Genomic DNA, 27,771 nt, shown 5'->3' with positions numbered 1-27,771 from the left:
TCTTCATAGACATTTGTCACTCACGATCAATAGGACATTGGTGTTGTACATAGCATTACTCTAAACGTAGTCCAGTAAAGCCAGGGTGGGTTTTTTTTCACATTCATATGTGACAAAGTAGCCCAAGGTTACATGGAATATAATTTTTTTTCTTAGCTATACATCAAACACTATATTATGACTATGGACAGTTACGTTTAAAATACTTTACATTCACGGTTTGCTATAAACAAGTTGATAAATACAATATTAGCTATAACAAAAGAATATATTCATATATTTCTATATCTTCTTATATATTCCACATATATTTGTTTTTTTCTTTGTGGCTTTATTCCTTTTTCTGTTATGATTCAAGGTTAGACTCCTTCAACTTCATCCCAATAAAAAAAACAAACAAAAAAAAAACAAAAAACAGGAGAAGATAAAAAATATCACTAATACAAATTGTTGGCACTTCTATGATGATGAAAACAGGAACACTACAAGTCGTGTTTCAAATGAAAATATAAGTGTTATAATCAAATAACATAATCATTAATATACAGCACAAGAAAACGAGGCATTTGATTGTTGTATTCTGTGTAATGTGCGCTAACAGCATATAGCATGGTTTGCAACATAATCCCAATACACAACTCACACACACACACCCTCACACACACACACACACACACACACACACACACACACACACACACACACACACACACACACACACACACACACACACACATGCTCTCACTGTCCTTTCTCTCATTGTCTCCTTGAAGGAAAAGCCACAGAGATTCTTTAGAAGCACTAAACAGACAAAAAAATGGAAGATAAAAGTCACACAACACAAATACAAAGCTGTTTGTAACAGTTACGCCATTTGTTTTGGTGAATTTTTTCCCCTGCACCTTAAGTGAGCAGCCAGAGACTAACCAGGTTATAAATTAGCCATTCTTTGAGGCTAAGATTTAATTATAAGTTTTCCTTATGCTTCTGAAAGCGTAAGAGCTGAACGAAGCCTGCCACTGTTCTTTGAAGCTTTGGAGTAATACATGCATTATTCCCTTTACTATAACACAGTGTGACACAAAAGGATTGTTTCTTCTTGGTTTTTCATTTGATAAAGAGCTTGACCTTGATGCACTGTTGACTCCCAGCTCTTTGAAATTTGTGTCAAAGGACTAGGAGATTGCCATCCACAAAGCGGTTGGATTGTAGTGGGTTCCTGAGTCGACACAGTGTATTTTATTTCTTTGTCTGTGAACTGTAAGAAACATAGAGTGTCTTGCTTGATAAGGCACTGACATTGATAAGTCACTGTGCACACAGAATGGTAAGAATAAAGACTTTCTTCCAATAACAACGCAATAATAAAGAATCTTTAAAACAAGTTTCAAAGTTATAACATTTTTAGTCCCCTGTTTAGTAGTATACAGGGAAATGGGATTGCTTCTGTTTTAAGTTTTATACCTTCCAAGAGATAATGAAAAGTGTACAAAATGAAAACTAAGGTGTATAAAAATCATGAGCAAATAACTGTAAATTTTTCCCACAGTGTGATCCTCCCTTGGTAGTGGAAGCTGTAGAATGATTTCCAAATGTTAGCAGGCAGGCTCTTGAATCAAAATGCTTGAAGCCACTGTTGACAACAAAGGCCTTGGGTGGTAAATGCAGAGAGAAGAGGGAGGCTGCTGAGAGAGGTTGGAGCCTACTGTTCTTCTTGTCTGTCTGACCACAGGTGGCACACAGGAACTTCAGACACCAGATGTGAGGATGGATGATAGCATTCTGGGTACTGTATTTGTGATCAGATGGCCAACCAGTGTCTGAGCTGTAACACAATAGATATACTCATCCATACTTCATTGCTTACTCACAAGGGTCTGTTTTATCAACATGCTAAAAGTACCTTATTATATTTTGATATTGTTCTCTGTTCAGTAAAATGACATTACATTACATTTGTAAGTCTACCATACATTTTGTTTGCCTCTCATGCACACTTTGAGACAATAGTCAATAGTCAATAGTTAGTAGACACACCTGTGTTCAAATCCAAATTAATTACAGCCATTTAGCCAGTTCATATTTAAACAAAAAAATGTGAGCCTTACTTTGAACTGCCGGACTTTTCCTTCAGCAACCATGTGATGTTCATGTTCTGGAGTGATGCAGTAAGCTATCCTCTGCAAAACAAGTAATTACGACAAATCAGTTCTAACAGAAGCATGTCCTCTATTAAGTACACACACACAGATAGATAGATAGATAGATAGATAGATAGATAGATAGATAGATAGATAGATAGATAGATAGATAGATAGATAGATAGATAGATAGATAGATAGATTTTTTGAATGAGTTCTTCTAAAGAACATGCAAAATACTTTATCATGAGGAAAAATGAATAGGCATCATAATAGTTTTCAGCACATGCCCTGAGAAACCTGAGAATAATATTTATCACTGAGGATCAATGGGAAATGCCAGAAGGATGAAGGAATTGTTACAATGGAGTGGCGTTAACAATAGTTAACTGCTAAGTGTTCAATATAGGTCTCAAGAGTTTAACAAAAGCAAATTCACACAGCATTAGTGTACACCAATGGAAGTGACTGAATCTAGCTACTCTTATGTAAGATTAATTTTCACTGTGTTTGATGCTCTATTTTATGTGTATTGTATACGTATGAAGAGTGATGCTTTTTTCACCAACTACTTATTTATACTTCTAGTTGCTCTTTGCACTAAAAAAGAAATAATAATTCTGAGCGATGATCCTTCAAATCAAAAACAGGTTAATCTAAGCAAAAAATGATGTTTGCTTTGGGTGCGAGATTGAAGTCCATGGTGAAATATTGGACTAGCAAATGATCAGAAAGAATGTTTTTTTTTCCAGTGACAGATGAGACCCATGAGAAAATATCCATCAAAGAATATAGATAAATTAGATTTTTGTTTTAAAATGTTTCTAACAAAGTGCTTCCTACAGTGAAAACGTCTTTTATATTTGCTTCTTTTCAATGATCAGCCTGCTGAAAACCTTAGTCAATATATATATATGTCTTGATACACACTTAATCATCCAGGTAAGGAAATTCAAGAAAGTTGAACCTGTTTATCTGGAAATTGTGTTTTCAGTGGGAGAGACAAACTGAAGAAGTCACTTGGATGAGTCACGAAATTAATACAGTTACTTTTAAACGTTGTGTGCTGAACATATCCTGATACAAACCTCTCGGAAGGTTCCTGATAGACTGCAGAACTTATACATCGCATAAGAAGGAACCATCAGCATGGAGGACAATGCCACACCCCAGCCGATTTGGTTGGCCCATTCAGGGAAGACGTAGTTATCATAGCTCAGGTCTGATGATGTCAGACTGGCTATTACCACAAACTGTTGAAAATAGAACAGAAAAGAGAAGAAAAAGAGAATAATAGACACAATATAAAGGTAAGATCTATTTGGAGTGATAATGGTCTTAATGTCTGAAATAAAACATGCATAGAATTGTAAAACAGGCAACAAAGGCAAAAAAAAGGAAAAGAATAAAAGGCAGGAATGTAAACAGAAGAGTGAAATAAAAGCTCAGCCAGGTGAATGGGGAGTTGAAGGAGCTTAACATGTAACTGCTGACTAATGTTTTTACACAGGGTTACAGCTTGGCGGGAGAGTGTTTTGGGGAGGATGTGTAAGGTTCTTGTGCAGTTTGCAGTAGGGAGATTGCAAATACAACTAGAACTATTAATTGAGACTAATTAAAACTAACCTGAAACTGAGGAGGTTTTAGATAAGGAAGAATTAAAACGGATATAAAATGCATCTGGTCTTTAATTGCAGGTGTAACCATGAAGATTTTTGGTACATATTGCAGGTTGTTGCTCATTATAGAATTGTGCTCATGTTCATAAAAGCAAAAAGCTATACAAGGGGTCTATGATTTCGTTTGTGTTTTAATAATTTAGGTATGGTAAAATTAAAGGTTTCTAGACAATTTAGAGAACCAGTGAGAAGCATAATTAGATGATCAGAAACTGAGTACTACATTTAAATCACCAATAGGGATGGGAATTGAGAATTGATCTGATCAGTTCTTCAAAATTGTTAAATTGCTTGCCTGTTGATTCCCCTTTTCATTTCCACTTAGCACTTGCACTGCTACAATCAGCTGATTTCATTTCTTGTGGAGTGTAGAGTGTGGATATGACCATTACTTTTAAAAGGACGAGAGCACGATGGTAAAGTGAAAACCAGGACAGAAACAACTGCATTATGTTGTTAACCCTAGCTTTTTGCAACCATCTGCACAGACACTGTGCTAATGCTAAGCTAGCCAAAAACCCAGACTGATGTTAAAGCTGAGTGCTCAAAGCTGGCAGCCCAGCAGCCAGACCCAAAATTTCAAAAGGTAGCAAACAGATGAGCAATCAGGCTGCAGCCTCCACTTATACCTGTCCATGTTTCTAAAGTAGAATCACTGCAGCGATCACTTTAAAGTCTCTTTGTGTCCATCTTTGCTTTGTGTTGTTGGGTTTGTGGTCATATCTCAATACTACGATAAAGATCATATACTGTATGTGTCATTAGGATAGAGATTTGTGTTGGTGTATGGGACTATAGCCCATAGATTTACATTGTTAAATTGTAATTTAAGACAGAGAAATGCAAAAGTAATGTAACAAGTAATATAATGAATTACTTTCTCCTCAAATTAATTATGCAAAATACTCCATTACACATATTACACATATTACACAAATTTGTAATTTGTGTAATAAATAACTTTTTTTGAGTAACAACCCCAATACTGATTACAGTAAAAACAGTAAAGTTCTCCCACATGCACAAACATTTGCCCACACAATAGGCAATTAATTTGCATTAATGGAATGCCTTTGAAATGTTGCCTAGTGATGGTGGTGACACCAACAGAGCCAATAACAACCCAGTGAAAAACAAAAAGAAAATCAGTAAGGAATTAAAGCAATAAGACATTGATAATAGAATTGGAATCACTAACTCCTTATCAATTCTTATCCCTAACAAGCAACACACTTCTATGAAACCACACACCGCAAAATATATGCAGAACATGATTGAAAAATGATATTTATGAAACTAATTTAATCTGTTTAACTGTTTATGCTTCAATAAACTGTTCTCCATCTCTCGTGTACTAATATATGAGAGGAAGGCATGTGATTGATCCTAAATTCTTTCAGCATTCATTGAGACAGTATTTTCCCAAGTCTTGTGAATGAATGAATGCATTCAGATTCTTTAATGAAGTTGGCTGTAAAAAAAACAGCAATGCTTCTAATGGCCACAAGAGTTTGTTGCCTTGTAAGACATTTTTGCCTGTAAATCTAAGTTATAGTCCAGAACAAATTATTACTTCACACAGAGAAACACATGGACACTTAAGTGTATTCACTGACTTAAAAAGTAAACACTGAATTCACTGCCATATCGCTGCCATATTACTTATCTCCTAGCTTACTAACAAATTAAACTTTTTAGTTTTCAGGAAGGATATGTATTCTGTTGGTGTACAAAAGCATGTAACCCGGGGAATTCCCTGTATACGAAAATGTATACATAAACAATGGTAACTTGTTATTATTCATTACAATATGTAATTTTACTAATTTCTGCAAACCACCACGCATATATATTAAAGGAAGCACATGGCTGTCTACACCCACTTTTGCATAACAGTGAATCGAGCAATGCGCTTCCTCTAATGCACGTGGAATAGCGCACTGCTAAATCCACCTGCCAGTGAGGAACTCGCCAGGAGGCACGCTAAGGTTCTTATCCCACCCTCCTTCTGTGCTTATGTGCATATGTGCTCTCTCTGGTGTAGTAAATGTTTTTGTTTTTTTTAAGTTCTCTATTCTTTCTCTGTTTTTTATTATTTCTCATGTTACATCTTGCATGAGCTAACCAGTACTGTATCACTGAGAAGGAAACTTAATGCTGGAATGAAATGGACCTGCTGGATTATCGTAGGGTCTTTACCTAGCAATATAAAGCACCTTGAGGCAGCTATTGTTGTGCTTTGGTGCTATATGGCAGCCTCGCCTCTGTCAGTGCGCCCCAGGGCAGCTGTAGCTACAATGTAGCTTGCCATCACCAGTGTGTGAATGTGTGTGTGAATGGGTGGATGACTGGTTGTGTAAAGCGCTTTGGGGTCCTTAGGGACTAGTAAAAGCGCTATACAAATACAGGCCATCTAAATAAATAAAACTGAATTTAATTAAATTGAATTGAACTGGACCTCAATGCAGCTTTCAAACATTAAGAATGCAAGATATTCAAATAAATTAAATAAATAAATACATAAAGTAAATAATAATTCCAAGAAATCCAGTCACTGATTCTTGAAACATTTTAGTTTTATCTGGCCTTGCTGAGTTTGTGTCTTGGTCTGAGCTCAGATACTATGCCTGTCCCAGAGTATCGGACTACAATCTTTCTTGTTGTTGCCGCTCTCACCAACAGAAAAGCAGGGCTGACATATTTCCAGCACAGCCTCCAGTAGAGTCCTGGCTTGAAGCCCATCATTCGCTCAATATCTTCACTGAAGCGATCCACACCTGGGGCGAGCATAAAAAGTTAAACAGCTATGGTTACTAATCAGTGTAGGCTTCAGCCAGCTCTTTGTGCCAAGCATGTAGTCTCATGTTGCATTTTCTCAAGGAGAAAATGCAACATGGTTTACACCCTCATAGTCCACTATTATTTTTCATGAGTGACCTGAGATAATCTAAACCTGACATAACCCATCAAGCATCTTATTCATATCATTATTTCAAAGAAATGACCATGTTGTTATCAACATTTCTTTCTGCCTCCTAGATATTTTAATCTATCTATATCTATCCAGTTTTGCTTGTCTACAGATGACTTAAAAGATTAGATAGGTGTGATGTGCCAAAAAGTATTCTGTCTTGGACTTGGTTTATTCACTTTTCTCTCTCTCTCTCTCTCTGCCTCTGTACAACTCTCTTAATGACACTTTTAAGTCAAGTATGTTATCTTGTTCATCCCTGTGCTGCAATAGTGCAAAATACAAACAAATGCAAACTGGATATGTGTTCCACTAAGGCAAAACTCATCACTAAACTTAATTTTCTGCTTGTTGGTCTTCCCTTGCTTAACCTATGACAGACTGTCTGCTTTTTTCCACCATTTAAATTTCTGTCTTATCTATCCATTTTCTTCTGCTAATCCAATTCAGGTTCACAGGACAGAGAACAACTAAGTTTTGCACTGATTTGCAGAGATCTTTCCCTCAAAGGAGACAAGTGGACCAATTCCATACCAGTAAAATCCTAACAGGATTTTAATGGGATAAATGTTCATCCTCTCACTTTAATTGGATACCTATCTGTATAATATAGATACATATACAGATATACAGATAAATAACTTAACAGAATATTAAATAATAAAGAACACCATGGGCATACCTACCATAAAACCACGACACTCCAATGGCCTCGATCAACACACCAAAGAGTATTGAAGTCCCTGCTGCATGCCTATCTAACAAGGTCAGGACATACATTCCACCCTACAAAGCAGGAAAGAACCATCATTTAGTGTGTGTGCCATATATAACTGTTTTACTTTGAAGATAATGCAGCTGGTGAAATCAACCAACAAGTCTCTCTCAACGTAAACAAACTAATAGACGTCATATACAAATTTTGTTCTAAAAGATTATTTAAAATTGAGTTTGTGGAGTTGGCATCTCAGGATGATATGCCATGCACATTTGACGTAAGTAAATCTTTGATTTGGTCTGTTTCCTTTCTCAAGGATACGCCAAAAGAAAGGCATCATTCACTTTACTAATAATTTTACTGATCTGATAAAGGGAATAAACCATGTGATTCACTAACACAATTTCATCCTGTCTCCAAAGTTTATATTTCCACAGTCAGCATGAATTTTACCTTGCTGGTGATACCATGTGAATGAAAACTGAATATTGGCTTTAATTAAATTATGATTTGTTATCAGAGCTGGTCTTTTTCTTTGAAAGAGTTTGTTTCGTGATGGCATCAAGTCATGAGACTGAGTCCCTTGCATTTTAAATGTCAGCTGTGTTTTACAAAGCAAAAGTATATTACAAAAGTAAAATATTTAAAACAATATTTACTAATTAGATATTCATGAATAAGTAAATAAGCAGATAAACATCCAGTCATACTGACGTTGGTAACGCAGAGCAGAGCAAACAGGAAGGTTCCAAAAGCTGTAGCGAAGGTGAAAAGCTTTCGGTTTCTTTTGAGAATCTTAAAGTCATCTGACAGGCCTGTGATGACTGCCTCCATGCCACCCATCTGGGAGGGGACACACAAAAAGACACAAGACACTCAGAACTGAATCTGAGCCATAAGTGAACTCCAATGGCAATCATACAACTGCAACTTTGCAATTTCAGTCAATACTGTTATGGCAGTGTTTTAGCTACAAGAGGTGGCTTCAGAGGAGAAAAACCTTAGTGAAATATCTACATATCACACAAAATGGCGATAGATATGGTATATTATAAAATAATTGGAAATCCTCAAATCTGTACAATATTTTATGAAATAATAATAATTGTGAAATAGTTATTACTCTGTCCTAAGATTAGAGTGGGATACAGGGATGCAGATCATCTTTAAATATGTTAATAATATCCAAAATACAAACTTTAGGTATTTGGCATGACTGACAGTCTAGATGACTTATGATATAAGAGCTTTTTCATGCAAAAATTCATTTGGTTATAGTGTAACAATATTTCTATTAATATTTATGTTTGTAGTTGTCAATTATCTGTTTATTTTATTCATTCATTTTATTATTATTATTATATTTCTGTTCTTTTACTGGCATGTTGTTCGCTAATCATTTGATGACACCTGAAGCCACACATACATTATGCTAGTTTCCTTTTGTTTAAATGTACCAACATTTTTCATGTTTTGTGCCAATAAAGAGTCTAATGAAATAAATACCGTTATACTGTTTAATATTTTTATTACACACCCCAATCTGTTCTATGCAATAAGTGATTGGATCGATAAGTTAATTTTTTATCTATCTATCTTATCTATCCTGTTGTTGTAGTTTAACTTGACAATGTTAACTTAACTGTCAAGTCGACAATACTGCCAAGCAACATACGACATGTCACACTGAAAGAGAATTGTGTACACATTAAGGTCAAACCATTGTGGACACTTTTGTGTAGACAGTGCTAAAGGAACTTGGCCATATGTGACCTCTGAGTATGGTGTGAGTAGAGCTCTATTGCTCCTCAATGTCTCTTTTTGCTGCATTTACAACTGTGCTTGGAGGTGTCTACTTTTGTTGCATCATTTGTGAACCACAGTAACACATTTTTCTCGGAGTGCACATTATTATTTACACTTTTTTCTCTCTTAATAAAATTATTTCTTGTTGTGCATACATAATAATGTATTTCAGCTGTAACATTCACCACACAACTGCTGCCTTATTTTTGTCTTTGGGCTTTTATATATTTTTACAACTTAACATATTTATTTTCCACTTGCATAATGTGTGAGCAGTGTTGGGAAGGTTACTTTTAAAATGTATTCCACTACAGATTACAGAATACATGCCCCAAAATGTATTTTGTAACGTATTCCGTTACGTTACTCAATGAGAGTAACGTATTCTGAATACCTTGGATTACTTAACAACTAGATTTTTAAATCTTAATATAAAATGAGTAACAGTAGGGTGGACATTAGGTAAGGCTGCACTTTTTGCAGCGATCTATAGAAAACTATTCCGCACGTATATAAAACAGGTCCGCGGCTCCGAACCGTAATAAAGGGACCTCTGGCTAATACATCGGGTTCGTGTCGGGCTCGTAGCCGAAAACTAGCTTTAGTTTGTTGTCTGGGTCAACTTTGCTAACGAGAGACAGAGAGAAGCGTTGAAAGGCTGCTCCAAAGGAACTTATTGTTTCGGAAGAAAACACGAACACAGTGTACAGTCCAGTCTTAATAGCTTACTTACAACTGGACTACACTGCCCATGAGGCTACATTCTTTAGAGCTATGATTGTAAACACTCTGCCTATTGCCTTCATATTAAATAATTTTTTGAACAATAATTTTTAATAATATTTCTTCACGTCATTATGCGGGCTGCAAGTAGAGGTGACATGGGCCGTGAGATTGAGACACAGGCAATAGAGCCTCTTAATGCGTGTTTTGTCTGGGCGTTGAAACCAAAAATAGAGAGGGCATAGTCTAACATATGAAACAGGAAAAGACCGCCATGTAATCCCTTTATTTCAGCAAAGTAACTATATTATGAATACCACCTTTTTAAATGGTAACTGTAACAGAATACAGTTACTCATATTTTGTATTTTAAATACGTAATGGCGGTACATGTATTCCGTTACTCCCCAACAGTGTGTGTGAGTAATTATATATTTATATATAAAATATAGAGATAATTGGAAAATAACTGTTTATAAATAAGCGGTCCACTTTCAGTTGTAAGGATATGAGTTTAGTTTAAGGAGCTGCTGTAATAGTCTGTAGTACTTACTGCACTGTCAATGCCTAAAGTCAGCAACATGATGAAGAACACAATGGCCCAAAATGTTGAGCCCGGAAGTGTTGAAATTGCTTCAGGGTAGATTATAAACACCAGACCTGCACCTGTATATACAATGAACAATTCAGCGTTCCTGTATGTATCTATGTGTATTCAGTATTAAGTACAGATGATCGAATACTGTATCAATCGTTCCAAAGTTAAAAATCACATATAAAATGCATTACAGCAACATAGGTTAGTGAGTGATGTCAGTCTTACGAATGCTTTTGCTGCTATGTGAAAACTTACCCTCTGTTGCCACATTTTCTACTTTCACCCCATGTTTTTTAGCCATATATCCGAGCACAGAGAAGATGGCAAACCCTGAGAAGAAACTGGTAACGCAGTTCACAGTGCTGGTCAAGAGAGCATCCCTAGATTAAGAAAGCACATGCAAAAATAAAAAGTTAAGAAGGAACAGTTTTCTTTTTTTCGGTATACCTTCTATTTTTAAAAGTGCCAACTATCCGACCTTTTCGATCTTTATAGTACACAATAGTTCCAATGAGCTAGTATCATTCGTTCACATTCTATGGCATCAAACATTGTTAAATCACTGCTAATATAAGTGCTTCTCTTTTATGGTAATCTGCATCACAGTTTGTACTGGGTCAAGAAGGCAAAGCTAAAATGAAGCCGAATGTTACTTGTTATCTTTCAAATGTTTCATGGATTGATTTACATATAATAAATAATGAGAAACTTTTGTCCCTTGCTTCTAGTAGGTGGTTGGAAAGGCGATTATGGTGCTTGGTCACTAACTTGCTGCTGTTAGACCAAAAGAACAAATCCAACTTGACCTTGACATCTTTATTGGTTTAGTGAGTGACTCATCTCAACAACAAAAAAATTTCTACCCCCTAACACCACCCCTTTCGACATTTATTTTTAGTTTATAGGCTGTGAAAAATGTATTTTTATTCAATTATTTGTATTCATTTCACTTCTGTAAATGTATTTAATGTCAGGATCCTGGGTCTCTCGACCCAGCGTTTTGAGTTGTTTGTGTCTTTGTGATTTTGCATTATGATTAATGTTTCAGGTTATTTTTGTTAATCTTAGTTTATTCCATAGTGTCCAGTGTTCTAGTTTAGGTTGCAGGTTTTAGATATCACCCTGGGTGAACATTGGGCGATTGTGGCTCAAGAGTTGGCAGTTCGTCTTGTAGTCGGAAGGTTGCCGGTTCGAGCCCTGGCTCGGACAGTCTCGGTTGTTGTGTCCTTGGGCAAGACACTTCACCCGTTGCCTACTGGTGGTGGTCAGAGGGCCCGGTGGCGCCAGTATTCGGCAGCCTCGCCTCTGTCAGTGCGCCCCAGGGCAGCTGTGGCTACAATGTAGCTTGCCGTCACCAGTGTCTGAATGGGTGGGTGACTGATTGTGTAAAGCGCTTTGGGGTCCTTAGGGACTAGTAAAGCGCTATACATTTACCATACCTGAATCAAATGATTAGTTTATTACCAGGCCTCTGGAGAACTTCAAGACATGTTGAGGAGGTAATTTAGGCATTTAAATCAGCTGTGTTGGATCAAGGACACATCTAAAACTAGCAGGACACCGGCTCTCGAGGCCTGGAGTTCGACACCTGTGCTGTATTCTCTGTTTAGTTCCCTGTGTATTCAGTAGGTTCCCCTCGTGTACTTGCCCTCTGTGTATCTGTGTTTACATTGTGATGTTAGTTCTGGTGCCGTGTTCCCACTCCTTGTGTTCTGTTTCCTTATCCCGTCATGTGCTTCTTCATGTTCTCTTTCTTCCTCCAGGCTGTCTCTGTATGCTTCCTGTTTTAATTTGAAGGTCTGTGTCTCATGTTAGTGTATTCTGCTTTGCTTCTTTGTCTTGTCAGCACTGATTTCTCCAAGCTTTGTTCCCCTCCTGTCCCCCATTGCCTGATATCTCCTGTGACTATGTAAGCCCTGTGTTTTCTCGTGCTTGTTGCTGGTTTGTCTGTGTTGTCTCCCTGAGTCTCCCTGTGTTCCTCTGCATGTCATCCTGTGAGTTTTGGCTTCAGTTTCATTTGTTAGGTTTTTCCAGTTTAGGTTATTTCTTAGTTCCTGTCCTCAACACCTCCACTTTTGTCTGTAGTATCTCTACTTATAAAGAAAAGCTCACTCATCTCATCAAAGTCAGTGCCCGCATTTGGGTCCTCTCTTATCACAATCCCGGGGAAATCATTTACATCTGTCTCGTTAAACAGGTCTCTGTATGTGATCCCCTACAATTTTCATTTAATAAGACGAATTAACATAGTTTATTAATAGTTTAATGATTACACAAACATGATTAGATTTTAACTGGAATCTGGTGTGTTTTGATATTAGACTTCCTGTTATTTTAAGCTGTTTTTCTTTGTCATAATAACTTCCTTTTCCATTTGTTAATTGAAAATTATTAGGCTAAGTTTTAATTAGTAGGACTTTTATTTCATTATTTAATTATCATTATTTTCACTATTTAGCTGGTGTTCTGTCTCTGTTGGTATTCAAACAAAACTCTTTCCAACTTTGCTTGTTCTTCCAGGCTGCTGCCTTTCAAATAGTTCAAATCTGCTCATTTGCCACTAAGGGCATAATGCAAATTCCACCTGCCAGCAGTCCACTCACATTTCTAAATGGGACATGAGAGGAGGAAGTTTGGGGTTTAGCAAACGTGAATAAATGAGAGAGGACAGGACAGCAGGTTCCATAATGCATATATCAGAGTGTAGTTAAGATTTAGCTTGGAGGCCTCTGTTATGACTATTATTTATTATCTACTTATTTGACAATATAAGCAGTTAATAATAATATTCACTTATTTAAGCTATTTTTAAGCAAGCGTTGTCTGCCTGTTGCACAAAGCAGACAACTTTCTCTCTTTCTCACTCTACACACACACACACACACACACACACACACACACACACACACACACACACACACACACACACATTCTCTACCATCCTAGAGGGCGTCTCATATATATATGTACATATATATATATACATATATATATGTATATACATATATATATATATATGTATATACATATATATCTATATGTATATACATATATGTATATATGTATATACATATATATACATATATATACCATAGGTCAAACTCAAAGTGTTTTGCCAACAACATTTCCCTGTAAGAGGACAACTGCAACCTAATTATGTGGAAAAGATTAGTCAAGTCTCCAACCACATTTCCTACGTTTCCTGAGGAAAAGCAGCATTTAAACAGACCGGTGAACATACAGCCTTTGGCTATTATTTGGCAGCTCTTCCTGGCCTGTACTTTATCTGCTCTGCTAACACCTGTTCATTGGGGTAAGTTAGACAGATTAAGATCACCTCTGCAGCATAATCCAATTAAAAGCTGAAAAAACAGGGCAGCTTAAAAGCAGCAGGATAAATTTTGCAGTGGGCTTATTTCAGATTATCACAAATATAATGCAAACTTTTACCTGTAACAGTTGTTGTCAAATTTGTTGTAACTAGAAAATGCAATGAGCACACCAAATCCTGCACCCAGCGAGTAGAATATCTGTGTTGCAGCATCAGTCCACACCTATGCCAAAAGTAACAAGAAAATGTATCAATTCCTAAAGAGAGGGTTCCCACCTAAAATGCCACACAGCCATAGGCTGACGTGAATACACTAACTTTCATTACTTCCCTGAATATCATCTTTGAGAAAACAAATCATTGTCTACCTGCACCTTTTTTTAATCAGCCAGGAACACCAGGCTCTATTTTACAAAACATGTCAGGTATATTATTTATGGATGTTGTGCAAATGTTTTGCAAAACATGAATATCAACCCTTACACACACACATGAGCTCAGACAGTGGAAGACTGTGTCTCAAGATTGTGTGTATAGAGCACATTCATTCATATACTGTACATTCATTCAGTCTGGGAGGCACTAATGAAATTTAGCATTTAACCCTAAGCATGACATACTCCACCCACTACATAACAGTAACTCAGAAAGTGGGCTGTGTAAATCGACTTAGACACTGACATGACTGTTTTTTTGCAGCAGCAGGTTAAGTAATGCACCTGAGGGTTTCATGACCTAACTCCTAACAACAACTCAATAACAACTCAGCATCTGAAAAAAGCACAAAAGTGTAAATCTGCATAGCACTGAAACAGGGAATTTCATAGTCTGTCTCTGACCTCTAAAGTTTTTAGTCGCTTGAAGTCAATAGAGAGGTAAGCTTTGATGCCATCCATAGACCCATCTAAAGTTATGCCTCGGATCAGCAGCACAAAAAGGACCACATAGGGCATTGTAGCTGTAATGTACACCACCTGAGTAGGGAACAAACAGAAAACAAAAAGGAAATCATACTTTCCTTTTTTTTCAGTGAACCGTTTTTTCAGTGAAAACGTGCAATACAATGAACTGTGGATATGAACAATCATCCCACTTGGTATAAAACGATTGAGAAAAAACTAAGAAAACTGTTTGTTGATCCATGGCTGTACCTTGCCGGACGACTTGACACCTTTCCACAGGCTGAAGTACAGGATGAAGACTACCACGACCAGGCACAAAACCAACTGCCAGCGAGGCCAGCCCAGGTCCTCGATACCACTACTTTCATGAAGATTCAACACACCCCGTCTGCAAAAGATGATAAATAGCATTATATCATGACACCAAGAGGGTTTATCTTGCCCTTTTCATGCAGTGTATACTTCCATTCAAACAATTTTTAGTATTTCACAAGCTATTTTTGAAGAATTACACAGCATTGTTGGTAAATAACAAAGCCATAAATCATATATCTATTAAAAATTATACAAAAAACAAGTGCTATATATCAATTTAAACTGTCGTGTAACACTGCTTTTAGCATAGGTTGTCACAGATAAAGCATCTTAAATTCATTTATGTATTTATTTTACACTGAAGCTATATCTTACCAGACATGCTTTTTGATGAATAAGCTCATTCATTTTCTACAACAGTTCGGGTAGTCTTAAAAATAGTAAGTTAACAAGTGTCCTGGGTAAAAACAACTTGTGGGACAAATGTGTCCCAACATTTCCAACTAGTAGCTGATGGTTTCCTTAGTTTGTCACTTAACATTGTTGGCTTGTAAATGTAAGGGGGCTTGATCTGTGTCCCAGCATTTTGAGTTTATTTTGTATTTTTGATTCAGATTCATTTGTGTCAGCTGCGTTTTCCCAGGTGTTTCCACTTCCCTCATTACCCTTCTGTGTATTTAAGTCCTCTGTCTCCCTCTGTTCAGCGTTGTTTCGTCTGTTCGCCTTAGATCATGTCACATCAGGTCCCAGGATTATTTTATGCTTCTGTTCAGTTTAATGTTAATGTTTTCTTGTCATGGTTTTCATTGTTAAACCTAGTTTATCCCAGTTTAGGTTTTAGTTTAATTTTTTCTAAGCTCTCTTTGCCTTGTTTTTTGTTTTGATATCAGCATTAAAAAACAGCTTGCTTTTTGTTATACTTAGTTTTTCTCTCCAGTGTCTGCTTTTGGGTCCACACCTCAAACACTTCGGCCTGCCCGGCTCTGACAGTAAATTTAAGGGATGAAAGTTGTTTGAAATTGGATGAAAACGCATCTAGCTTCCAGGCTTTCGAAGTGAATTAACTGCTTTCCTTTGTCACCCAACTGCACACAAATGCTTTGAAACTGTCAATAAAGACCTATGGCATTGTTCTACTTTTATAAGGCTATTCCTCAAGCAAAATGCTACTGTAAGATTAAAGGTCGTGGTTCAAAGATTCAAGTGCAGTGTTATGACATAATGAAACAAAGACAGACAAATGGTATCTCTTCCTTCCCTATCTACAGTAAATATTGTTTTCATCTGCTAGGCCATTCTTTGAATGTTTGCTCTAGAGTAATGGGAAGGAAGTTCACAGCGTCCAATGCTTAGAAAAACCTGTACACATATTGTATGGTGAAAAGTTCATCTTTCAGGTTACTTAATATGTCATCCTAAAATATTAGTATGTCTTCCAGCACATCAAAAAATCACTTTTCTTTCATAACACATTTAGAAGCAATACAAAATTGGCAAATTTAAGTTATAGAGGAATTAAATGAGATAACAATGTCTTCATGAGTGCATTTTCTTCTGAATCTTTACAGTGACTTTTCTTGATGATCAAATTAATTTTGGGCAAAGATTATAAGACTACACACTGGTCATAGATGGATAAACTCATGAGATCTTTCTTTTATTGTTAACCAAATAGAAATTTTTACTTTTAAAAGTTTCAAAGTGCCACATAATGTTGGATTGATTATGAATGTCTTCTAAGGAGCTTGAAAAGAAAGTGAGTGAATTTTTTTTAAAGATCTTTAGGTAAAGAAGTCCAGTCGCTTTCTTCCAAGCTCCTTAGACTACCATGACCTGAATGAATGAGAACCAACACAGACATAATGAATATCTGTTTTTATACAGTTATTCATTACTATTACTAAGAAATATCTACAGTTTGGCTGAAGAGTATAGAAAATAGTATGATTTTCTCTTTAGATTAAGATAACAGATAAATGAAATGCTGGTTTTGCTGTTTTTAGGTGTGGTTGCAACATCTGGAATTTATTTAAAATAATAGTAATAATAATAATAATAATTATAAAATAATAATAATAAAATGGGCAGCACGGTGGCACGGTGGTTAGCACTGTTGCCGCACAGCAAGAAGGTCCTGAGTTCAATTCCACCATCAGGCCGGGGTCTTTCTGTGTGGAGTTTGCATGTTCTCCCCGTGTTTGCGTGGGTTCTCTCCGGGTACTCCGGCTTCCTCCCACCGTCCAAAGACATGCAACTTGTGGGGATAGGTTAATTGGATAATCCAAATTGCCACTAGGTGTGAATGTGCGAGTGAATGTGAGTGCGAATGGTTGTCTGTCCCTATGTGTTAGCCCTGCGACAGACTGGCGACCTGTCCAGGGTGTACCCTGCCTCTCGCCCTATGACAGCTGGGATAGGCTCCAGCGCCCCCCGCGACCCTGAAAAGGATAAGCGGAAGAGAATGGATGGATGGATGGATAATAATAAAATGTTTAGATCTACTCAAAAGCACTGTGAAAGGAGGCGGTTGTTGGAATGCATGAAAAATGCTTTCCAAAGCATCAATTTAGGATTCTGCATCCATGGACCCCAAGAGATCAGCCTGTCCCAATGAGCGCTTGTGATGGGCAACAACCCAAAAACAAGCCAGGTCATGATATTATAAATTGTTAGATGTTGCTCCAGAGCTGATAAGTACTGGGAGTTGGTTTGATTTTAATTGGATATCATTATCGTGCAGTTAAACATTTAAAAGCACTTTTGTTCCTTTCACATTTGCCCTAAGACTTTCCTCAAGAAAGATAAAATTCAATTGGCATGCAATGTTATGGGCTGATAAGCAGTGGAACTGGATTTGGATCTGATATTCAGGTTGCTTACACAACAGCCCGACACAAGTATCCTCAAGGACATGCAAACTGAAGACTGTTCAGAGACAGACATTTGCTGATCTTTTTCAGATAATGTATTCAAAGCTATATGGTCTTTGGGGAAGAAGATGCTCGTGTGAAGACATCAGTTTATTTGAGGAGAGGAGCTGAGAGTCTCTGCTCTGGCCTGTAGGCCTCGTCTTAGTGTTATGCTGTAATGCCCCAGAGCCTCCTTGCTCATCTGATAGCATTGCTAAAGCACTGCCAGTACATGCGCACTATAACATAAATCCAGGCCCCTTTGGCCGAGTTACTCTAAACACATTTAATCTAATCGTCACTCACTAAGCCAGTTGTTCTGCTATCCCAACACTCACTGTTACCATTACTCATCTCTGTATATTTGAAGCTAGCACACTACTTTACATTCAGCCTGGTTTTCAAGTTGCTTAAAAAATTTGAAAAAGCACATGTAAAACTCAGGACCAAAGTCCTGAGTGTCAAGTTACACCTCTATGTAATTTTAATCTGCTTTATTTAATAAATTACATGTGATTGGAACAATTATTTCAACAAATGTTAAATTCATGTGTGCGGCAGAAGCAAAGGCAGTTTCTTCAAGTGTCTGTGAAATTAGATATTTTAGTTCAAATGAGAGCTATTTATCAAGTCTAGTTATCCTTGACATAACATCAGATGTGATTGCTTTCAGGCTAGATCCGTAGAGAATAGATATTGTGTACGATAATGAAAGGAGTTAGTGTTGCTGACTTAAAAAAATATTAGTTAGTATTATATAGCTAGCAAAAAAGTATAGAATCACATCTAATGTGTCAGATATTTGTTTCAGGAGTTGGTAGAGACCGGAAATTGTTGTTATAAGAGGAATCATACTGTAATATTACTGAAAGCTTAAAAAACCAAATTACAGCACAGACCAGATGGAAAAGAGTTTTATATTTCTTACAAGTTTGTTTTTTGTAAACAAAGCCTAGTCATTATATTATTTTATTAAGAAATTACAGAAATACAATTTAGAATTGTGTAAGGTTTCCCAAAGCAGTTTAGCCATTTCAAAAGTACTTTGAAGCAAACTATTAGACTAAATATTAAGTGAAAGCCGGTGGTTTTTTGACATGTATGGCTTTAAGCAATGAGACAGCAAAGATACTATGTTTTATGGTAATTGAAATGATTCAGTGATCTGGGTATTTAACGTTTGGAAGGTTTCTTTGATCTGATACTGTAAAAGTTATCATATTAATCACAGAGGAATGCCCAGCAAATCTCTTTTCCCCAGGTCAGATTTTTTGGCAGAGATCATGTTTTTGGCTGTCCTTACGTGACTCCTGCAGCTGACGTCTTCCAAGCTAAACCCTTTTACATGATTTAAAATTTACTTTGATATCACCTATATAAGGCCAGGTCAGCCATAGTGTATGTTTGCTGTATATGTAATGTAAAAGCTCTTCCTCTCAACTGACTTGATATAAAAGAAGTGGAAAAAGATTTTTTTTTAAAAAGGACATCATCAGGGACATCATTCAAAATAATACAAATCTATGAGAAAACTGCAATCCATGCAACAGAATTGGTTGTCTCACCTCTATCTATAAAGAGCCAATCAAAAGCCAAAAGAGGAAATTCTTGTTGATCGACTGATGCAATAGAGGTTCACCACATTTTCACTTATGTAGTTACAGAAACCTAGCTCTATTTTTTAACATACTAAGAATGTACGCAAGTATACTTTCTTTTCTCCTTTTTTTGCTTTAGTAACATAACATGAATCACATGGTCTTGGTTCAATGATCTCATAAGCCAGATAGTTTAATTGTGTCCACAATCTGATTTGAGCCATTGGCAAGATAGCTGTCAAATGGAAAGACTTGGTTCTAGAAGAATTCAGTGGAATAAACTTCCATTGAATAAAATTCCATTGAATTTTATTCAAAATTAACAATAGTTAGAAATCATTATTTTATGCTATAATAAAATCCCATCAGATGTTTGCAGGAAAGGTAACAGTGAGGTGAAAAACCTCAAATGAGTTATTATTAAACACTTTTTAGGTCTTTGTCAGATATTTTAGTGTTACTCTGAGGGTACAAAGGCTGTATCAAGTAATTTTGGTTGAAAACAACCAATAAACAAGCTGGTATAGGATCATTAGACCCTACACCAAAGAATAATCAACTGACAGCTACTTCCTAAAATATTTGTCATATCAGTTTAATTGGTTGACAATATGTGTACACGCTTGCTGTCTTCTGCCTATAATGTACTGCACTGAAATGCTGTATTTGGCACTTAGGTTGGTAAACCATGTAAAGTACAACCCGTTTTTTGAAGGCATTATATTTTACAGTTTGTTTTACTGTTGAACTTTGATACACACTAACTTCGTGTTACAAACTAAGCTCAAAAGGTGAAGCAAGAGAACTGTTGACTCAGTTGGCCTTCCTCATGCTGTGCTTTGGCATTGCTCCTGTGTTCAAAGCTAGCTGTAAGCAGGAGGATTTATTGTCCCCTGCAGTGCGAGATCTGTCTTAAAGTACCCCATTGTTGTCTGTGAATGAAGCTCAATAATACATGAGGAATATATATTCTGAGATGTGGTTTTATGGATCCTGTCTATGCTTTAAGTAATATTGCATCACTTCTTTGAGGATCTGACGTAATCCAAAAGGTTAGAGCCTGCATGTGAATACTGACCTCTTTGTGTTAAATAAAAAGTATTTGGTACCTAAAACAAATCAAGTTTAAGGGTTCCTGAAGTTTGAAAGATAACTATATATACTGATTAAATAAACATACATGCTCAGCCGAATGGGAGTGAAAAATCTTGAAAAGCTCATTGGCTGTGGTGCACTGTCAATGTATTCTGTGCGTCATGCTTAGCATGTGTCCCTTGTATTGTCCAAATCATTTCACAGACTTCCTCTGGACTGCACAGTCAGTCTTCACAGAAGCTGGGGAAGAACTGGCTGTCTTTGAAGTATAAACAGATGGAGTGTTTTCATTCACTTCAAAGAGTGCATTTCAACTTTTTATGTTTAAGCCTTTTACAGTGAAAACATTTATAGCTGGACAATTTTGAAGTCTTCTACTTCTGTTTCCATAACTGGTAGTTTCCCTCTAGAAGTATTACTTGGGTTATTTTAGCCAGGTGTATATGTTATTCTAATGTTATTGTGAGAACAACTTCAAAACTAGAATGCTTCACTTCAGTATGTCATAGTTAAAATGTAAATTATTATACTGTATTCAGTTTACTGACTCAGGCTAATTGCATCTAATAAAGCAACAATACAAAAAAAACAAATACTTGAGTTTTGAATGAACAAAACATTTAAACACTGTCTTATGAAGACAGCAAGTTCCTGTTTAAGCAGGTCAAAGCACTGTCATCAATTAAAAAAAAACCCCACTTATATACAATACTGTGATGAAGATCACTACATTTTTTACGTTTACTATTTACTGATTTACTATTTCATTTACACTATATACTCAATATACATTTAGCCTTCAGATTTTCATAAGAGTTTTACTAAAAAACAGATGTAGACATGCTTCTGGTTTTTAATCTAATGATTTTGTCACTCATCAAAAAAGCTAGATGCTAGGATGTTCCTTTGCTTTGAATTTAAAAAATCTGCCAGTTTTCATTTTTGTTAAAATCCAGTACTCTAAATAGTTTATTGTCTGACAAATTAATTTCAGAAATCACTTACTCATAGTATTCTGCTGCCGGTGTATTCTTGTTCTTGGCGTATGATGTGCTATTATCAGGAAGAGATCCATTGAATTCAGTGCAGTTCACACTATTCCAGCTGTTCCCACATTTGAGCCATGGCAGCTCAGTAGTCATGGAGGAGAACAGGTAGTGGAGTGACCAAGCAATGATGACATTGTAGTAGAAGCCAACATACAGGGCTATGAGAATCACAGTGTAGCCCACACCTAAGGAACATTGGGTTATTAATGAGAAAGAAATTACGGCTTATTCTCACAATATGGAATTCATGCAGTTGTCAAGTTCTTTTTAAAAAACACTCCAATGTGGTTTTTTTCAAGATAATTTGTAAAAATAAGTGTATAAAGCTGGAGGTATAATAAATAAACTATGGAAAATTTGGTGGAGTTCACCCATTACTCAAGAGAAAGCGATATAATCAACAAACAATGGGTAACACAGGCAAATAAGCACTAGAGGTTGCAGACATGGGAACAAGTTTTTGTTTTATCGTTTCGCCATTACCATGACCTGCACCTATATTTTTTCATTGGGACTGTAGTAAATGGTAAATACACATATCTGAAAATTTACCAGTATTTTGAAAACAGAAATACTGTCCACACACACACACACACACACACACACACAAATATATCCACTATATTTTCATGGATTCTGGGTGGGTTATTTTGCCTACTCTGGAATGTAATGTCCTTGCATGAAGCAGAGAAGCCCATAAACCCATCACCCACTCATTCTACGCAGGAAAAAAAACAAATCCGCCTTAGCACAAAAGCCAACAAAAGCAGTGACTGGTGCTGTTTTAACAGTGGAGACAGAGGGACTTCTCTGGCGTTTTTTTAAGATACACGTTGTAATACCTCCTTTATTGTTAAACTTTTCAAGTTTTTATACTAACTTTTTTTGTACATTTTGTCAAATGAAGTTTAAACAGTTATTGGTTGCATAAGTCGTGATTAAAAAAAGATTAGGTTTCTTCTCAGTTGATTAGTTTTATTCTCCTACATATTTCATTGTCTAAGTCAGGGGTCCCCAATCTCAGTCCACGAGGGCCGGTGTCCCTGCAGGTTTTAGATCTCACCCTGGGTCAACACACCTGAATCACATGATTAGCTCATTACCAGGCCTCTGGAGAACTTCAAGACATGTTGAGAAGGTAATTTATCCATTTAAATCAGCTGTGATGGATCAAGGACACATCTTTTTTTTTTTTTTTTTTTTTTTTTTTAATAAATAGGACAGGGGGAATGAATGAGAGAAAGAGGGGGAGAGAAAGAAAGAAAACCAAAGGGGAGAAGAGACGGTGAGAAGGGGGGGGAAGAGAGAGAAAAAAAAAAAAGAACTCCTGGGTCACCTGTATGGAGAAAAAAAAAAAAACAAACAAAAAAACAAACAGAGGAGACAGCAAACAACAAAGAGTAACATAATAATAGAGAAAACAAAGCACCATCACAATAAACTAGCTAGTCATAGATATCAATATTTACTAAATAATAAATGATATTGTGCAGCACGCAAGATAGACAGCGCACAGTGTGCTTTGAGGCAGCAGCCAAGAAAGCTTTAGTCCGCGTCTGTGAATACCCATGTGTGCATACCTGTGTGGATCAGCATGCTTGCATTCCAAAGGTTTCTCCATGTAATGATCTGCTAGGGAGTGTGGGGGGGCCACAGCCCCGTCCTCCAGGGTGTGAAGCGGGTATGGAGGAGATCAAAACTCCAGACATCCAGAGGCCCCCAGAACACAAGAGACCATGGAAGACCAACAGAGGGGCAGCCGCGCCACTGTTCCAGTAAGAGCTGAGGAGAGTCCCAGATGAGGGCTCGCCCAGCAGCCGCGGAGCAGAAGTCAGGGGGAGTTGCAGTGACGCGCCCGTGAGCTCCGCCGGCCCCCAGCTGTGCCTGAGTGACCGAGCCCCAGGCCGAGAGGCCGGGGGCACCCCACCTCCAAAGGGGCCCGAGCGAGCCCCAGGCCCCAGGCCCCGACAAGCGGCCGCCAAGGAGTGAGCCGGTGTGTACCCGGACGCCCACCCCGAGACACAAAGAACCACCAACACACCGACACCTGAGGGAGTCCGCCACCGGCAGGGGAAGTGGTGGTGGGTGGAGATAGGCCTCCAAACCTTGGAGGGCCTGAGGTGTCCCCAGAGAGGTGGCGTCTGATACCCAACCTGACATATAGACACAGACATACAGGCACACACAGACACAAACATCCATTCCCACCCTCATGCTCTCATATGCACTCACTCCACACTCAACCAACGTGGAGACAGACATAAAGAGACGCTGTACACACAATCACACTCCCCAAGCGTACTCTACAAACCGGGTCTAGGTACCCTTGCCCCTGGAGGGGGGAATTGCACCCAGACCCAGGACACATCTAAAAGCTGCAGGGACACCGGCCCTTGTGGACTGGGATTGGGGACCCCTGGTCTAAGTCATCAGGTGCACACTAGTCTACTAATATTTAAAGTCTGCCAGGAGCACAAGTGTAAGTCATGTGTATGAGTATTGTAAAACAAAGTTCTAAAGCTTCTGACACTAGAGTTACAACAATATATGAACATGGAGTAGCTTGTATAAACATTATATGAAAGCAACAACCTACCTCACTGAACAGTAAGATACATAATAACATGTGGCAGAGTAGCAACATGTTGCTACCCTGAGTTGTTGCTATGAAGATGCAGAAGATAATTTATTGATGCAGGTAATAGTGATGGACTTAGCCTAACAGTGGTTCTTTCACTGTTAGATTGCAAAAGAGAGCATACAAACTTTAGTACAAGGCCTATAATCTATGAAAATGTGTGGCCAAACAGTGTCCACTAGCTATTCAGACTATAGCATTCTATTGCACGCTGTAGATCTGTTTTGTTTTTAGGTAGTAACTATCCACATGTTTTCTGCACTCCTGCTGATTTTTTTTTAACTGTGTTGTAATACCATTGCAGAATTTTGCTTTGCAAAGACCTGTTGAAATCAGCATCTGAAGATTTTGGCACATATTGGCAGTCAGTTATCCTCATAAAGATAACAGTAGGGAATCAGTGCCAGCGAAAATATGGAGGGCAAGACTTTGGGGAAAAAAATACAAGGAGAGAAAAACAATTCACTCTTATTCTGACAAAATATCTAAATATTCTGAGCGTCTACAGTTGGTTTACATAATATGAAAAGCACTTGTCATTTTGGTGGTAATAAATTAAAGGTTTTAAGCTAGCTGCAAACTCCAGTGAGGTCACTGTCCTTTTCTGTAAATCTAAAATAGACTGGGTTTTATTGGAGTTGTTTCAGTGTTCTTCTGTCGAATATGAGTGATTAAATTGTAATCATCTATTTTCCTTAGCGTACTGTTAACATTGGCCTAGTGTGGTTTTGTTTCACTCGTGGAAAGTTGACATTTTAGATTAGATTAGATTAGATTAGATAGATTTGCAGAAGGCTGCAAGGTTGGAAGTACAATAGGTGAGGGATTAAAGAAAATACAGAGAGATGAAAGAGCCAATGTGACAGACACTAGTTTAAAGTGACACTATGCACCTCTGAGGGCGAAAGGACAAGAACAGATGGACAAAATTAAAGGGCAAGACACTGAACAGAAGCAAAAACAACATGACCAAAGCAGGTACACAGATTAGGAGATCAGTGAAGGGTGAAGTATATAGACATACATGGCTGTGCAGGTAAATGTAGAGTGTCTCTGTGTTTGGGTGTGTCACAGTTCACCTTTAAAGACGGGGCATATTTTCCAAACCGTAGCTGCTCCTTCTCTGTTATATTGGCCTAAGGCAAGCTCCATGTAGAACAATGGCATCCCGGCAATGAACAGGAAAAGAATATAGGGAATCAAAAAGGCACCTGGAAGGAGAGAAATAATATCAATTAAATATTAAAAAAAAAAAACTAACAAGGGTGCCTGATAGTGAAATAAGTGCCAAACAAAACACAATATTCAAAAAGAAAAGGAGAAAGGAAGTGGTAGGGGCCACAAACCATAACATACTTGTAAAAGCAGCACACTATAACATAGAAGTGGGATGGCTCATGGCTATTTTCATGCTGTGCCTCAGTAGCACACCCACCAAAATGGAAACAACCTCTCACAATTGAATTGTTCTTGACATTGTCCATCACAACTGACACATTATTCACAGTAATGAATACATTTTGCTGAGGGCCTATATGATTGACAGGTTGGCGGTAGAGGTGACCACTGTGAACACAGACCACAACATGTTTTTGTGAATGCATATGCAGACAAACATATAGGGCGCACCTTCTAGTGAGCACTCTGTTGTCATTAGTGTTGAAAGTAAAACACCACTTTGTTTTAAATTCCTTTGTTTATTTAACCACACACTGTACTTTTTTTTCTCTCACTGCTGTATAGCATCAATGCAGTGTTTGGTAGTTTTGTAAACAATCCATAGTCCATTAAAGTCCAGTTTACATACATTGGCTAAAGCTATTAAGTACATTTGAAAAAATATATATTTTAAGTTGATTATCTTGTCCCCAGAATTTATGAGGAGCCACAAGCCACTTTAATTTTTCGTCACTTTCCATTATTTATCTGACAGTTTCAAATCATTAATTTCATGTCTTGTCATCAGCTCATTTAGTTAATTAAAGGATATTTACTTTATTTGCTTAGGAAATAAACATAAATTTATTTTTATAAATAATAAAATAAAATAAAATAAAATAAAAACAGATTTACACACACTTTACACACACGTCTCATCATCATCCTCATCCTCATCAATAAAGGAACACCAGTACAGAAGAAAATTTTACTAAGGGCACCTAGGGTGATTTGTAGTTCATTTTCGCTGTCCGCTATCTTTGCCGTTACATTACGACTATTTAGTGACAGAATCAGTCTGGTAATTAAAAAAATAAATAAGCATCTTTATATACACTCGTATTAGAAACAGAGGCCACATACTCACCCCCTCCATTTTTGTAGCACAAGTAAGGAAATCTCCAGACATTAGCCAGGTCCACCGCGAAGCCAATAACCGACAGGAGAAAGTCTATTTTCTTGCCCCAAGTTTCTCGGTTGTCCTCGGAGGAGGATCCGGGTGGACCTACGCGACAACCATTGGTGGGAATGATCGAGGAATTTGTGTACTGGACGCCGTTCTGATCCTTCACTAGAATCAGTTCTACCTCTTTTTTCTCCACATTGCACTGTTTCATTGGGGCAACCGATGAGAGCTTGTGCTCTGGCATAACCTGGATATTCATCTTCTCTGCAGTGAGTACGAAGCACACGCTGGCGCGGCGCTCTCACGGCCCCCTGCGGGTTCTGGTGGAGTTAACGGTCTGGGTCGGTGCGCTTGAATAAGGACCGCTATCCCGCCGGCAAAAAGCGGATACGCAAGTGTTCTCCGCCGACACTACAGGTGATACTCCCGTGTACATGGGCTGAAAAGAAGGGAAAAGAAAAAAAAAAGAGTTTAGAGAGATTTGGTGTTTGTGCGTAAAGTTTCAGTTACGCACAGCGGGAAACTTCTTAGAACTGCGAAGATGGAAAAAGCGACGTTATTCGTTCTGTAGGAAACAGACCTACTGAATCCGAGTTACTATTATTAGTAAACCATTAAGGAAAATGCCTGTGGAATCTGATATAGTGAGGAATACGAGGCGACAAGTGAAGCATACTTCAGAGTAAAATCCTCTCTACGTCACAGCGCGCACTGAGCGCATTGTGCGCTGAACAATCTACTTAACAATTACCTAAAACATTAATCATAAGGATAATTTAAAAAAAGATAAATGGTTGAATGCCATTGTTGCTAACGCAATTTAAAGTCCTGCAAATAAAAGGCTTCCCCCCATACTTGGTAAAGTTAAGGACACGACTCTATGACCCGATACTGTTGTTGTCCAGATGCTTCTGAGGGAAGACTGCCCATTCTGAAGGAACTTTAAGGCTCGCC

The 27,771-nt window shown here is 37.5% G+C and overlaps 1 protein-coding gene across 2 annotated transcripts; it reads right to left on the bottom strand.

The window, feature by feature from the left end:
* On the bottom strand, positions 1 to 27,771 carry slc6a2 (solute carrier family 6 member 2). Of its 2 annotated transcripts, XM_085428606.1 has the most exons (15): positions 27,673 to 27,771; positions 26,779 to 27,256; positions 25,553 to 25,684; positions 21,792 to 22,020; positions 15,119 to 15,257; positions 14,807 to 14,941; positions 14,087 to 14,190; positions 10,892 to 11,016; positions 10,592 to 10,704; positions 8,224 to 8,352; positions 7,478 to 7,577; positions 6,497 to 6,597; positions 3,230 to 3,394; positions 2,109 to 2,180; positions 1 to 1,825 (listed from the first exon to the last, which is right to left on the bottom strand). In XM_085428606.1, the coding sequence occupies exons 2-15, from the start codon at positions 27,074 to 27,076 to the stop codon at positions 1,802 to 1,804; spliced, it is 1,866 nt and encodes a 621-aa protein (XP_085284732.1). In that variant the 5' UTR covers positions 27,077 to 27,256; positions 27,673 to 27,771; the 3' UTR covers positions 1 to 1,801. The 2 variants fall into 2 exon arrangements, with proteins under 2 accessions (XP_085284732.1, XP_085284811.1); XM_085428685.1 differs by lacking the exon at positions 27,673 to 27,771 and having other exon boundaries at positions 26,779 to 27,639.

Source organism: Rhamphochromis longiceps, linkage group LG1, assembly GCF_057381845.1.
Source record: "Rhamphochromis longiceps isolate RC_006_pf linkage group LG1, R_longiceps_female_GT1.1, whole genome shotgun sequence".
Classification (NCBI taxonomy): domain Eukaryota; kingdom Metazoa; phylum Chordata; class Actinopteri; order Cichliformes; family Cichlidae; genus Rhamphochromis; species Rhamphochromis longiceps.
The sequence above is the reverse complement of the archived record's forward strand: the minus strand, read 5'-3'. Positions and strand labels throughout refer to the sequence as shown.

Bases quoted from the DNA above. Each gene is read 5' to 3' on its own strand.
- slc6a2 (XM_085428606.1), bottom strand. From the start codon at position 27,076: ATGAATATCCAGGTTATGCCAGAGCACAAGCTCTCATCGGTTGCCCCA. The intron at 22,021-25,552 runs GTGAACTGTGAC...AATGTTCCTTAG, and splicing joins AATATGCCCCGTCTTTAAAG to GTGTGGGCTACACTGTGATT. The intron at 15,258-21,791 runs GTAAGTGATTTC...CATCTTTTGCAG, and splicing joins CCGGCAGCAGAATACTATGA to ACGGGGTGTGTTGAATCTTC.